The sequence below is a fragment of the Melospiza georgiana genome, chromosome 2, assembly GCF_028018845.1.
Source record: "Melospiza georgiana isolate bMelGeo1 chromosome 2, bMelGeo1.pri, whole genome shotgun sequence".
Classification (NCBI taxonomy): Eukaryota; Metazoa; Chordata; class Aves; order Passeriformes; family Passerellidae; genus Melospiza; species Melospiza georgiana.
Window position 1 is genome coordinate 79,132,978 of NC_080431.1, and position 14,211 is coordinate 79,147,188.

At 41.1% G+C, this 14,211-nt stretch overlaps 1 protein-coding gene across 2 annotated transcripts; it reads left to right on the forward strand.

Annotated features, from left to right (window-relative positions):
• Positions 1–1,212: 1,212 nt before the first annotated feature.
• LOC131080637 (protein mono-ADP-ribosyltransferase PARP11-like) lies at positions 1,213–14,010 on the forward strand. Of its 2 annotated transcripts, XM_058019039.1 has the most exons (8): positions 1,213–1,259; positions 4,707–4,835; positions 4,934–5,054; positions 6,307–6,382; positions 7,312–7,384; positions 7,472–7,602; positions 11,268–11,419; positions 11,845–14,010. In XM_058019039.1, the coding sequence occupies exons 2-8, from the start codon at positions 4,710–4,712 to the stop codon at positions 12,156–12,158; spliced, it is 993 nt and encodes a 330-aa protein (XP_057875022.1). In that variant the 5' UTR covers positions 1,213–1,259; positions 4,707–4,709; the 3' UTR covers positions 12,159–14,010. The 2 variants fall into 2 exon arrangements, with proteins under 2 accessions (XP_057875022.1, XP_057875021.1); XM_058019038.1 differs by lacking the exon at positions 1,213–1,259 and having other exon boundaries at positions 4,287–4,835.
• The last annotated feature ends 201 nt before the right edge of the window (positions 14,011–14,211 follow it).

Genomic DNA, 14,211 nt, shown 5'->3' on the forward strand with positions numbered 1-14,211 from the left:
GATGGTACTGCAGACCCCCTCTGACGTAGAGAAGCCCCTTAGACTATAAAGCCCCACGAGATGAGACAATAAAGGCCTTTGACCGTCTACCACATTGGTATCTGCGTGCTCTTTGGCCCGAGCGACCCTGGTGAGTTTGGGTTGCTGTGCTGCTCCTCGAAACCAGGTCGCCTTGCCTTATATCAGAAGGCAACAGCTTCCAGACCTAATTGTGCCATAAAGCTGCTCATGGGCCTCAAGTGCCTGCAGCAGCCTCTTACTGCTGCCCTCTTTGCTCTGTGTGACCCACGCCATGCACAGTGCGATGGTCACATCTGCTGCTGTGCCAGGCACCAGCACGGCGTCACAGCCCTGGTACCACAAGGGACTGGCACCGGTACTTGTACTGGAACTAGGACTGGGACTGTTACTGTTACTGGTCCTGGCACTGGAACTGAAACTGTGACTGGCACTGATACTGGGACTGGAACTGGGCCTGGTACTCGCGCAGCTACAGGGAGAGGTACCTGACAGATATTGGTACCAGAACTGGAACTGGGATTGATACCGGCACTAGTACCGGTAGTGAGACTGTAACTGGGATTGCTACTGGTACTGGTGCTTGGACTGGGACTGGAACTGGGCCTGGTACTGGTTTTAGTACTGGTACAGGTACTTGGACTTGTGTTGGAATTGGGACTGATGCCAAAACTGGGACTGGGCCTGATAAAGGTACTGGGACTGGCACTGAACTGGTATTGATAGTGGCACTGGGCCTGGTGTTTGTACTGGTACAGGTACTTGGACTGGTTTTGGAACAGGGACTGGTGCTGGAACTGGGACTGGTGCTGACACTGGCATAGGCAGTGATATTGATAGTGGAACTAGGCCTGGTACTGGTGTTGGCACTGGACAGGAGTTTGGACTGTTTCTGGCACTGGGACTGGGGCTGGAGGCGGTGTTGGGGTCGGGACTGTGCCGGCGCCGGTACGGGAGGCAGGGCTGACACCGCGGCCCAGCGACGGGCCCAGGGACCGGCCCTGGTCCTGGGCCCTCCCCTTCCCCTCCCCATCCCCTCTCGCGTCACGACAGCGGCTCCGCCCCCGCCTTCATTTGCATGCCTGCCCCGACGGGCCAATGGGGCGCGGCCACCGCGGCGCTGACCCCGCCCTCCGCGGCCGCCGGTAACGGAAGCGCCGGGAGCGGAGCGGGCCCCGCGCGCCCGGCCCGCGCGGCGCGGGCGGCCTGCGGGAGCGCGCCCGGTGCGCGCGGCCGCTGCGGTGAGTGCGGGCGGGGCGGAACGGCCGCCGCCGCCGCCCCTCCCCCCGCGCCGCGCCCTCCCCCCGCGCGCCCCGCAGGCCGCCGCCCGCCCCGCCCCGCCCGCGCGCAGCGCGCTGCCAGCTTGGGCACGGGGGCGGGAGGCGGCGGCGGCCGCTGCGTGTGGGGGAGCGGCCTGCGCGCCCGATGCCGGGGTAGTGGTTCCGTGCTGGGCTCGGTGGCCGGGCCGTGCCCTTGAGCGCCCATGGCTGCGGCTCTGGAGGGTGCGGTTACGGGTGGGATCGCGACGGCGGCCCCCGGCAGCACGGAGCGGGTGCGTGGGGGCGCAGGTGGGAAGGGCATTGTCACTCCAGCGTGTGTCCCGTACTGGTGCTAGTGCTGCTCCTTCTCCTGCCTCCCCTCCCGAGCCCTGCGGGCTCGCCTCAGGCAAGTGTCCTAATCAGGTGTCGTGTTCTCTAAGGAATGGCCAGAGATTCCCTTAGCACTGCCTGTGTTCCCAGCAGGATACTTGTACCAAGCGTGTAGGGAGAGGAGCCGTTGGCAATAAAGCACGGTGTGCCAGGTGAGGCAGGCAGCACAGGAAGCCAGACACATCCATTGGGATGCTGCTGTCTTTGTGAGCATCCGGGTGGTGAGACCCTGGCACAGGTTGCCCAGAGAAGCTGTGGATGCACCGTCCCTGGGAGTGTTCAGAGCCAGGTTGGATGGGATTTGGAGCAACCTGGTCCAGTGGAAGGTGTCCCTAACCATGGCAGGGGGATTGAAACCAGATGGTCCTAAAGTTCTCTTCTAAGCTAAAGCATTCTCTGAGTCTGCACACTGTAAAGGATATATATCAGTCGAACATGAAGTGCTTATGGAAAAAAGAGGAAGTGCATGGTCAGTAGTACTAAAGCCATTGAGTCACAGCACACAACAAGTGCTATTCCTATTTAGGAGGATGTTTTTCCTTAGACATTCGTTTAATTTGAGCTGTTCTGGTAGCTCCTGGACCAATAGAAACAGTGCTAATGATGGGAATTGAGACCCTTCTCAAAATGCTACCTAATGCTTATAAATGGTGTGCATTTGATTTTGAATTAATCAGTAATTCCTTCAAACATTTTGGATTTGTGTCACCTTTGAGAACAGTTCTCTTGTTTTTATGGCTTTTCATATTAATGCCTTCAGGTGTTTCCTCCACACTTCTAAAGTATCCTGGAATCTACCTGTTTACCCTAGGCTTTGTGATGAGGGTACAAGTATGTGGGTTGAATGTATGATTTTTGAAAGGCATGGGAATAACTATCTCCTTTTAAATGGTTTACTCTGGAGAGAATAATGAGATGCCCCTGGAGGACTCTAAGTGTATTGTCAGGCACAGATAATCATGCCTTCCCTGCTTATAAGGCATGTCCTCTTGTTCAAAAGACATCACTGGTTTGACTGTCAGAGTCAAGGCCCTGAACTAATGGGCTGGGAGGGAGCTGAGTTCACCACTTTAATGGGAGCATGAGGAAACAAAACATTACCAAGAAAAGCCTGAATTGCTTTCCTCATCCTCAAAGAAGTGCAGCCTACCTCTGGCTGCTCTCAGTAGGATAGAACATAGTCAAATACTTATCCAAGAGGAAGAATCAAATTGAAGGTGGAAGATTTTCACCAAAAGATGTTGACCAGTTGTGCTTTTAACACCAAGGGAATGTAGGCTCTGTGGCTGTGTTGCTGTGGGTAACAGAAGAGATGCTGACAGATGCCCTCTGAAGCAGAGAATGATTTTTTTATCTCTTTCAAAATACTTTTTCTGAGCAGCCGATGAACCTTTGTGTAGTGCTGCTTGAACTTGAGGCAGCAATCCATACAAGGAGCCTTGGGTAGGCTTTCACTGAAGCAGGTTTGCCCTCAAATTGCAGAGGGCAATTTGGTGATGTTTTGGAGATCCACTTATGATTCCCCTGATAAGAGGTTTCTCAGATTTTTTTTTTTTTCAAACAACTACAGAAATCCAACTATCTTGGGAAAAATGGGGCATGAAGGGTTGTGCCAGAAGTCCCTCCTGCTCTGAACTGCTGCCCCAGTAGCACTGGCCAAAACGGGGATGCCTACTTTCAGTCTCTGGTATTTGTCTTCTTCAGGTCTCTATTTTTTCTGGGTTGAAGTGACCAGGAAACAACTGAAGCATCCAGGATACTAACTGCACATTGTTTGACTTGTGCTGAAGGGTGTTGTTTCACTTCTTGGAAAAAAGTGAACTTGAGGACATATTTGGGCAGAGTGCCAAAGTGTTTTGCTTAAACAGAGTGGATGAATTGCTGACCTTTTCTGGGTGTGGGGCAAGTTTTTTGTCTGAAAGATTCCCTGAAACTTAGAATTTTTGCTTGGGGAGGTTGTTGCAGAAAATTGACACATTAGGAAATACATGCAAATAGAGGTGAGCACTTTCAGAGTTTTCAGAATTTAATATTTTCAGAATTTATTTGTTGTCAAACAAAGAATGAGCAGAATTCTGGCAGGGACTGTTCTTCTAAAGGTATTCTGGCATAGCTCTTGGTAGACCTAAACTTGTCTAGCTGCTTTTTGAACTTCCATAGATTTGCAGCAACCACACCATATCATGAAAAGAAATTCCACAGGTTGCCATCTGGTTCATGAAGTTTTTCTTTTACTTACTTTGTACTTGACATGTGCAACCTTCAATAGGTGTCTCCTCCATCTGGCAGAAGAAAATGTGATTCTTTATTCCCTATTTGGTTTTGTCATGATTTTGTAGACCTCTGCTGTATCCTCTCCTCAGTTCTTTTTCTTCCATCCTTCAGAATCCCAACTGTGGGAGTCATTGCTTGTGTGGGAGCCAGTCTGGCTTTTGGTGTGAAGTTTTTCTATAAATACAAGTACAGAGTATCAGGAATTTTACTGTGTCATTTTTAAGTGAGTGCATTAGGGGTAAAAATTCTTCTTCATGCAATGGGAAGGAATAATCTACTGTGATCTTTCATGGTTAAATAATTGTATTCTTTGTCTTAGTATTATTTTTTTTTCTTACAACTATTGATTTTCAGTCTGATTTGTTCACTGCTGGTGAGTACCTAGTAGGTGTTTCCATCAAGCTGTTGCATGTAACCCCAACATCTCTTTCTTGTGAAGTAGGAATGAAGAACCTGTTGTATATTTCTGAGTGGCCTTGATCCTACAACCATCAGTATGAAATTCAGCACCTCTCTTTGATCACATAAAGCCTATAGTTCTTGCCTTTACTGTCACACTTTACAGACAATTAAGAAAATTTTGCAAGTGTTTAGCTAAGTTAAAAGATAATACTGGATAAGTAGCAAACTGAGAATTTTTCTCTGGAAAAGAAAGATCAGTCCTCAGCCTGATACGATTTTTTTGGTAGTTATTGCAAATGCACTTTATTTTGCTTTTTTAATAAATTTCTCTAAATTTTGTGTCTATGTGTGTGAATGTTTCAGGAAATGCTTCAAGGACCATCAGAAGATGTGTTTGCAAAGATGGAAAGTTCAGTTGAAGACATGGATACCTCCGATACGCAGTGGGGCTGGTTTTATTTGGCAGAGTGTGGTAAATGGCATATGTTTCAGGTAAATACCTATGAAGTTATATTGGCTCTGATGGATCCCATTCGTCACATTACCTATGGCTGAGTTTGTCTTTTTGTGCTTTTTCTTTTATTTTGAAGACTGACTCAAACAGTCACTGCTCTATCAGCAGTGAAGATATTGAAAGGAGTTTCCGAGCAGACCCCCGTGGATCTCTGTCTTTTACCACTGCAAAGTTTAACTACACACTGGACTTTTCAGGTATGTGTCTTGCCAAAGAGTAAACTGAAACAATAGAAGCTCTCAGATACACCAGCACATTTGTTCATTCAGCAGGTTATTGTCTTCATATCTGGTGTGAAAACATGATTAAGAATGTCTTTTTTACTGGAAAGTACATAGGAGTTTTTAGAAACAGCTGCTCTGTTAGATTTTTTGTGTAGTTTATTAATTAAGTAGCAAGTTTTGTTTGATAACACTGCATTGGAGTTCCTACTGTTTGCTCCAGCTGTAAGTGGCATGTAGGATACATCTCTTGAACTGGGAAGGTTGAACCTTTTTTTTGTAATGTGCAGCTGCCTGTAAGCTTGGAAACCTCTTCCATTAATTCTGTATAAGAAACATTGCTGTAAAGGAGGCTTCCTGCAAAATACTGGCATCAGAATGATTTAATAATTCAGCAGGTAGTTGAAGCCAGTTCTGTTCTCAGAATAACAAGGAGATAGGGAAAAAGATTTACTGGTAGATTGTAAAGATCTTGCTTATGCTGTTCTTGTAAATTACAGAGTATTACAGGTTTCTAAGGTATGTAACTATAAAGGTAATCTGTTCTTTGTTCACAGGTGTGTTCTAGTAACTTTTTTAGTTTTTCTATTCATAGATGGTTTATTTTCCAATTAAATTACAACACACTTATATGCTTAAATATAAGAAATTAAGGAAATAAATACATATTCCAATATACGTATTCAAATGTCAAATATTTCAAATACAGAAAGTGGGGACTGGGTTGAACAGCAATATACTGGCAGTAAGGTGGTATCTAACAATACAAGGAGTTTTATGCTTATTTGTGTTGAAATGTCTTTTTATTAAAAACTGTGTTTTGCACCCAGAATAAAAACACTACACTATAAGCAAATGTTAAAGAGCAGTTTTTATGTTACTCTCTTTAGGTCGTGATGTCTTACACTAAGAGTAGTGTATTCTTTGTCATCCCTTTCAAGTCAGTGGAAGTCCTGACTGTGATTTAGTGGGACTGAATGTTAGATGGATATTTTAAAAATATATCTTTTGTGTGTGTAATATTTGGGGACATGAATCCCCAGCTCATGTAAATGACAATGCATTTAGATATATTTATTGAAAATGCTGATTTGTTACTTGTTGAAATAGGATTCCTGTCAAGTAGCTTAGGGTGTAGTAACATTCTTTTAAATAATGATACTTAAATATTTCATATGCTGTAGATGAATTCCTAAAAATTTCTTCCTAATTCTTGTTTTATGCTCAGTGATGAAACAAATCAACCTAACTACCCTTAAACAACGTCCAATAAAGCGAGCTCCCTTTGCAATCAATTCATTCAGGTAAGGAAATAAGAGGAAGACTCCTTATTTTTCTTTTATTCCTGTTTCTTCTAAGTAAAATGAAACCAAAGTGTTTTATCTTTATTGTTTATATTTATTTGCTTTTGGAGTCACTTGCTCTGAATACCTGTTGAATGAGAATTGCTGCAGGGAAGCAGCACCAAAAAATGGAATCCAGTGACTCCATAAATTATTTAGAAGTAGTATTGTAACAGCAAAAAAAAAAGGGTGAGTTATGTGTTGTGCCTATATTTTACTCATTTACTCTAAACTCACTTGGAGTTTAAGAAATTGTGTTGTAATAATCCTTTTATGAGTTTAATTGCTTTAGATTGTCAGTTTCTTGCCATTTGATCAGTCATTAGATGTAAAGCTGAGCTGATGTAAAGCTGGAGCTCACTAAACAATAAACTAAGCTATGCAGATGAAATTGAGTAAATGGGATATGTGGATTTTTTTCCCCAAATAGTTTCAGAGAAAAAAATTTAGTTCTGAATTGTAGTGTGGTTATACATTAAAAAAGAAATTTGTCATTTGTCATAAGAAATGTAGTAGCAATCTGTTTACACTGACTTTCAAGAAGAATGTTTTTGAAGTGCCAACTTTTTTTCAGTAGATATTTGCTAAATAGTGCATACAATGACGTGGCAATTTACTTTGTTCTTTGAATAATTGCATTCAGTACTCTTATTTCCATGTGGTGACATTTTTTACTTTCAGGAGATTTCTTCTTTTAGTCCCAGTTTTAAGGCTTAAGAGCTTCAATGTATGTAGTGCATGTGCTTAAACCACTCTTTTTTAGTAGCTCTGTATAAACTTCATGGGGGTTTGCTTTTTTTGCACACTGTGTTGTTTGGAGCAGGAGTTTGACAGGAGGAAAATACCTCATGTCTTTGAAGTGATGTGCTTTTACCTTTTTTTGTTTGAAGTTTCATCTGTGAAAATGAGGCTATCCCTATGCCTTCCCACTGGGAGAATGTAAATACTGAGGAGCCATACCAGGTAAGAGTTGGTATGCAACTTGGTCAAAAACATGTGACAACGAAATAATGCATCAAATTGAAATCACACTAACCTCTTTTTTTCCAGCTTATTCCATTGCAAAAGAAAACAAATGAATATAATGAAGTTTCTAGTCTCTTTGGAAAAACAATGGATAGCCACCGAATTAAAAGAATTAAGAGAATACAAAATCTAGACTTGTGGGAGTTTTTTTGCAGGTGAGATTATTTCTAAAACCAACAGTTTTAGGATTGTTAATGGAGAAAAGTTTTAAGTCATGCAGCAGAAATATGTTTAACTGTTTTTACTATTAATGAATTTTTTGTTACATTTTAACTTTTAAAAATTTTCTTATTTGTCATTTCTCTTTATTCAAAATTTAATTTTCAAGACCATATAGCTTCTACAGGTGCAGAAATTGAATACTTGTAGAAATTCATTAGATAAAACTGTAGCATAGATAATGTATTTAAGGTGTTCAGAATATCTGTGTGGTAGATGCCCATGATCTTTACAGTGAAGTAAGGAGAAATAAATTAGCTTTTTGTGAAATGATTGCTTGAAAGGCTTGTATTATTTTAATTTTTACTGAATAAAGCAAATTAATATTTCAGTCTTTTTAAATTTCTCAATTTTATGAAGCATAGGACAGAATTAAGTGTCTAATGAACACATAGTTATGCAATTCTTTTAAATTTAATGTCTTAAAAAACCTTCTTCTAAGTTCTTGGCTTTTCCCTCTCCATATTGTGCTGGCCTGGAAGAAGTAGGAAGTGCCCAGTTTGGAATCCACTTACTTTTTGGTGTCAGTCTTAAACAATCGTACTTGCCAAAAGTTATTTGTGCATCTTGTAGGAAGGAGTGCGTATCAGGAGGTTTAAATATGTTTTACTCAAATAAAAAAATTTAGACTAAGTTAAAGAGTGAGGAAACAACTAACCAGATGTATACTAAAATCTTGCATAAGTTACATGATTTTTTTAAAGATATGTCATTTATTGTTAATTTAAAGCTATATCAACATGTGTGAGGAAGTGAAATTCCTTATGTATGTTAATGGTTAAGAGAGTTACCCAACTTTTATTAAAGTTTCTTTTTTGTCTTCATGGAATGAGGAAGAGGGTGAGCAGAACTGCTGCCTTGGACTTCAAGAGGTCAAACTTTGGGTTGTTCAGGAGATTGTTTGACAGAGTCCATTGTGAGGCAGTCCTGAAGGGCAGACGAGTCCAGGAAGGCTGAACACTCTTCAAGAGGGAAATCCTAAAGGCTCTGGAGCAGGCTGTCCCCATGTGCTGAAAGACAAGTAGTTGGGGAATAAGGTCATCCTGGCTGAACAGAGAACTTTGGCTGGAATTCAGACAAAAAAGATGGTTTATGACCTTGGGAAGATGGGGCAGGCAACTCAGGAGGAGTAAAAGATGTTGAGATGTTTTGCAGGGAGAAAATTAGAAGGATCAAAGCCCATTTAGAACTTAATTTGGCCACTGCTGTAGAAGACAATAATTTTTTTTTTTTAATAAATCATCAACAAAAGGAGGGCTATAGAGAATCTGTGTCCTTTACTGGATATGGGGGAAACATAGTGACAAAGGATGAAGAAAAGACTGAGGCAACAAAGGCATTAATATTAAGACCAGTTGTTATCTGGGCACCCAGACCCTGAGCTGGGAGACAGAAGTGGGGAGCAAAATGCAGCCCTCATAATCCAAGAGAAAAGGGAACCTGCTACCCCACACAAGTCTATGGGAATGGATGGACTCTACTGGAGGGTACAAAGGGAGCTGGGAGGGTGCTCACTGAGCCACTTCCAACCATTTACCAGCAGTCCTGGCTCACTGGGGAGGTCCCAGTTGCCTGTGGTTGAGCAAGTGAGATGCCCATGCACAAGAAGAGCTGGAAGGAGGATCCAGAGAACTACAGACCTGTCAGGCTGAGTGAGCTCAGTGCCAGGGAAGGTCATGGAACAGCTCATCCTGAGTGCCATCACACAGCATGTGCAGGGCAACCAGGGGTCAGGCCCAGCCAGGATAAGTTTAGGAAAGGCAGGTCCTGCTTGATGACCAACCTCACCTCCTTCTGTGACAGGGTGACTCACTAAGTGGATGAGGGAGAGGCTGCAGTTATTTTTTACCTGGACTTCAGTAGAGCCGTCAACACTGTTTTCCCACAACATTCTCCTGGAGAATTGGCTGCTCATGGCTCAGACAGGTGCACTGCTTGCTGGGTAAAAAGCTGTCTGGATAGGCAGGCCCAGAGAGAGGTGGTGAATGGAGCTACAGAATCCAGCTGGTCACCAGTGGGGTCCCCTGGGCTCAGTGTTGAGGCCAGTCCTGTATAATATCTTTATTTGGGATCAGGACAGGGGGATCAAGGGCACCCTCAGTAAGTTTGCAAATGCCATCAAGCTGGGTGGGAGTGTGGATCTGCTGGAGGGCAGGAAGGCTCTCCAGAGGGATCTGGACAGGCTGGATCCATGGGCTGAGTCCAGTTGTGAAGTTCAGTAAGCTGAATGCCGGGTCCTGCCCTTGGGTCACAAGACAGTGCTGTTGGCTTGCACATACTGGTGAAGAAATTATTGCCTGGTAGTATATTACAAAGAAATAGGTATTCCAGCATTTCAAATTCACTTCTTTTGGTGTCCCAGGTAGGAAAGTTGAAAAGAGCATGATGCTTAGTCTAGCATCTCAGTTTGGAATTGTCGAGGAGTACAACAAGTAAAAGAAGGTGTTGGTCAGTGAGATTGATGACCAGTTTTAGAAAAAGCTTTTGTGCTTACATAGGTACCAGGAGCATGTCTCTGGGTATTTAGTTTTGCTCTAGGTTTTACCTTTCATTGAGTGAATCGTCTGAATGAGAATTTTCACTGTGCTGGATCAAGTTAATTTTGTTGAACTGGATTATCTTTTCACTGCTTGTACAAGGTGCTAAGATGATGCTTTTTAGAACAGTTGGACCCCTTGATTTCTGTTCCAAATTACCAAAGTGTCCTGTTGTGGCATTTCTGCATTCTGCCCAACCAGCTTGCCAGTGTGCCCAGTATATTTTAAATTTTTATGGTTTTGAAAAAGTGGTAAGATCAATTGATATAATTGATTGAGCAGTGCTGGAATGATTATTTGCATCACTGTAGTGGTCAGAACACATTTGCCTTTAACAGTAGTTCCCATATTAATAATGATTCTAAATTGACTTGATGAAAATAACTGGTCAGAGATAGTAAAGGCCTATCACAGAACATCTTTTTATTGATTATTCACTTTTTCTATAAATCTGTTCCTTTCCCCTGTTTCAAAAGAAGTTACTCAAGGGTACATTTATGTATTGTCAGAGATCAACAGCCAACAACAGAGGGCTCTGGTTGAAGAAATTTCAGATGTTCAGCATAACTAGCCCTTAGATCAGTTTTTGCTGGTTTGCCTAGTGCTTCATAATCTACCAACTTTGTTATCCCTTCCACCATGACATTAAAGCAGGTGGAGGAAACAAAATGTGCAAAATTGCCTTTCTTTTAAAGATGTATCTGCTGAAAATGACCACACTGAAACTAATAACACATGAACAATGTTGATAAAATTGGTGTAGAAAGACTTTTTTTTTAAATCTTAGACTATGTGGGAAAATAGTCCTACAGCATTCAGAAATGTGTGATTTCTAAATATGTACCTTAAAAATTCCAACGTGTTTAAAACCTAGAGTCATCTAGGCACTTGTAAAGTGGAATGTGTTAGGTCTGTACCCTCAGCAGTGTTTTCACAGTAGTAATTTAGTGTGTTTGTACAACTATTTATTTATTATGTATTTATTGTGTACAACTATTTATTTATAATGTATTTATTGTGTACAGCTATTTATTTATTATGTATTTATTGTGTGTTTTCTGTAGGAAAAAAGCTCAACTGAAGAAGAAAAGAGGTGTCCCAACAATTAATGAGCAGATGCTGTTTCATGGCACCAGTAATGAATTTGTAGAAGCAATATGTATTCATAACTTTGACTGGAGAATAAATGGGATGCATGCTGCTGTGTATGGAAAAGGTAAGTATTGCTGTCACATACTACTGTGAAAGTGTTAACAGCTCAACATTAAGTCTTCCCTGTAGAGTGTACTTTGTGATGCATGCCTTGTGTTTACCCAAGAGCTGTTTAATACAGATCTGCTTTTATGGCAAGTGTAATTAAAGATGCAGTAAGGAATGTAATTGTCACAGTGGCAGGTAGGGCCAGGGAGCATGGGGAAGGGATGCCCAGCAAAGAAGTGTTGATCACAAGACAATCTCTTTACTAAAATGTTCACACTAAAAATATTTGGTCATATTGTTATAACAATTAACGACAAAAAAAGGATTCCTAATGAACATAAAGGAACTGTCATTTTTCATCATGTTGATAGCTATGCTCTGGTAGTCAAACTGTCATGGTAAGAATGTCATCAAAATTTCTTTGTTTTCTTAATTTGAAAGGGACCTATTTTGCAAGAGATGCATCATATTCCAGCCATTTCTGCAAAGAGAGCATGAAGCATGGAGATACTTTCCAGATTCATGGTGTGAATCTGCAGCCTCATCTGCACAGACCAGATAAAGTCATGTTTCTTGCTCGTGTATTAACTGGTGACTATATCGGTGGTGATTCAAAATACATGAGACCTCCTTCAAAAGATGGAAGCTTTGTGAACTTGTATGACAGCTGTGTGGATAATACCTGGAACCCAAAGATCTTTGTCATCTTCGATGCCAACCAAATCTACCCTGAGTACTTAATAGAATTTTGTTAAGTTTGAACTGACTATTGTTTGTGGTTCTTTTAATACTTTTGTTCCTTTTGTAAAGACAACAACAGAGAAACGATGCATGAAAGAGAGGTGAAAGAAAAGCTGGCATGCTTTTATGGAGGAGGGAAGCTATTAAAAATTTAAGAGAGACTGGTGAACTGTTTTTAAAAATCTGTAAACTTTATTAATGCATTTTTCAAATGTAGAGACTATTACAAATCTGAAGTTGCTTAGTGAGCCTTAAATACATTGAGCATTGCTAAGTTTTCAAAGGCAAGATTTATGTTTTGATTTTCTAAAGTGTATTAAAAGTGGTTAGAAATATGCCTCTAATATGGTATGCATATGATGAAATTAATCTTTTATAAAGATTGCCTATAAAACAAAGTAAGAAAAACAACAGCAAAACCCCAGGGGACATGGCTACTTGTGTGTGTATGCGTGTGTGTGTGTCCGTGTTCTGTAGTACATGTTACTTTGTTTGGAGGTCTCTTAGTTTGGATTCTAAACCTGAAATAGAAAAAGAACCTACAGCTCCTTCATCAGTTTCCTCCAGATAAAGTTCAACAAAGTTGTAAGGTTTAACTTTATGTACCTTTTAATGTAAGCTTTGATTATATACTGGGAAAATAACAAAGCCATTTCAGTAGGATTTGACAGTTTGTTTTGATGGAAACGAGGCCCATAAACTTGTGGTTGTTAGTTGTTTGGTATGTAACTGTTGGGCTCACTGTTGGGATATCATATGCCTTTCTCAGTTCTTATCCTATGGAATTTTTGCCATCCTGTTGCAGTATTCATGAACTGCTGTGATTGTGTCTGGTCAGAGTTTAAGATACACTCAGTGCTCATATACTTGGTGTTACTGAAGACAACATTTAGATTAACTTAACTGTAAACAATGCAGTTAAACTAATAAGGAACGTTTCAAAAGATGCCATCCTTTAGCTTTTAAACACTACAATAGAAAGCTTTCAGTAACATTTGTGTAGACCAGGTTTTCATAACTGGTATGTTTGTAAAGTTGAAGGGTATTTTTCACATGTAGAAAGAGCAAGAGACAATATTTGGATAAAGAGCAAACCTGAGTACCTAAACACATGAAGAGGCTGAAATGCACTGTTGTGTGAACGATCTGCTATGGAATTGTGTCCCTAGTGTGCTTTGTTAAAGGACCTAAGTAGCACTAATGGACAAAGTCAAAGTTGAAACCTTTCCAGGATTTTTCTTTGGCTATGGCCAGTAACAGGTCCCTGTAGAATTGGTATATAATTGTGGCAGATATAGAATGATCTCTGTTGGTTTGTTATAGAATTGTTAATGGACTTTTTGGATCAAAGGCTGTGTTTAAAATGCATTGCATTTAAAGGCACTGCAGCTGCTGGCATGACCAGGTCTGCTCAAAGTTGTGCTGAACTGGTGGAACTGGAAGCATGAGATGACGACATATCTGGCATCGTAACTGAGGACACAAATATCTCTTCCTTCTCCTGTATGCTGTTACTGTTGTGTATCAATGGGTCTTGCATAAGTTGTTTATCTGTTTCTGTTTGTAATTTCATGGCAATTTTCCTGTCCCTAAACCATTTAGGGCTAAAATGCATTTTCCTTTATTTTAGGAAGTATGATTTCTGATCCCAGCTGGGAACTCTAGGTTCTACTCTTGTAGGTGTGATTTGTGTTTCATTCACTACTACACTAGCTCTGCAAAAGGCACTTTGTTCCCTACATTGTATAAAATAATAGCAAATCACGCAGGGAATTTGTGTATTACTGAGTCCTTTTTATTATTACACAGTATTCTACAGAGCATACATTTTGTGAAACTAACAAATACATGTGCTGTTGTTCCTTTGATTTGGTGTTTTATTTCTTCTGAAACAGATGTTTTTAGTTAAGAAAACTGAAGTTTCTTTTTTAGCGCCTCATGGACAAAAAGTACCACAATCTTTACTGATCTCTGGGACTTTTTTGATTTTTTGTGTGGTGGTGTCTTGTTTGCTGCTTAATTTGAATTGAATGGCACAATCTTAATCTTACTGCACAATTGAAGTTT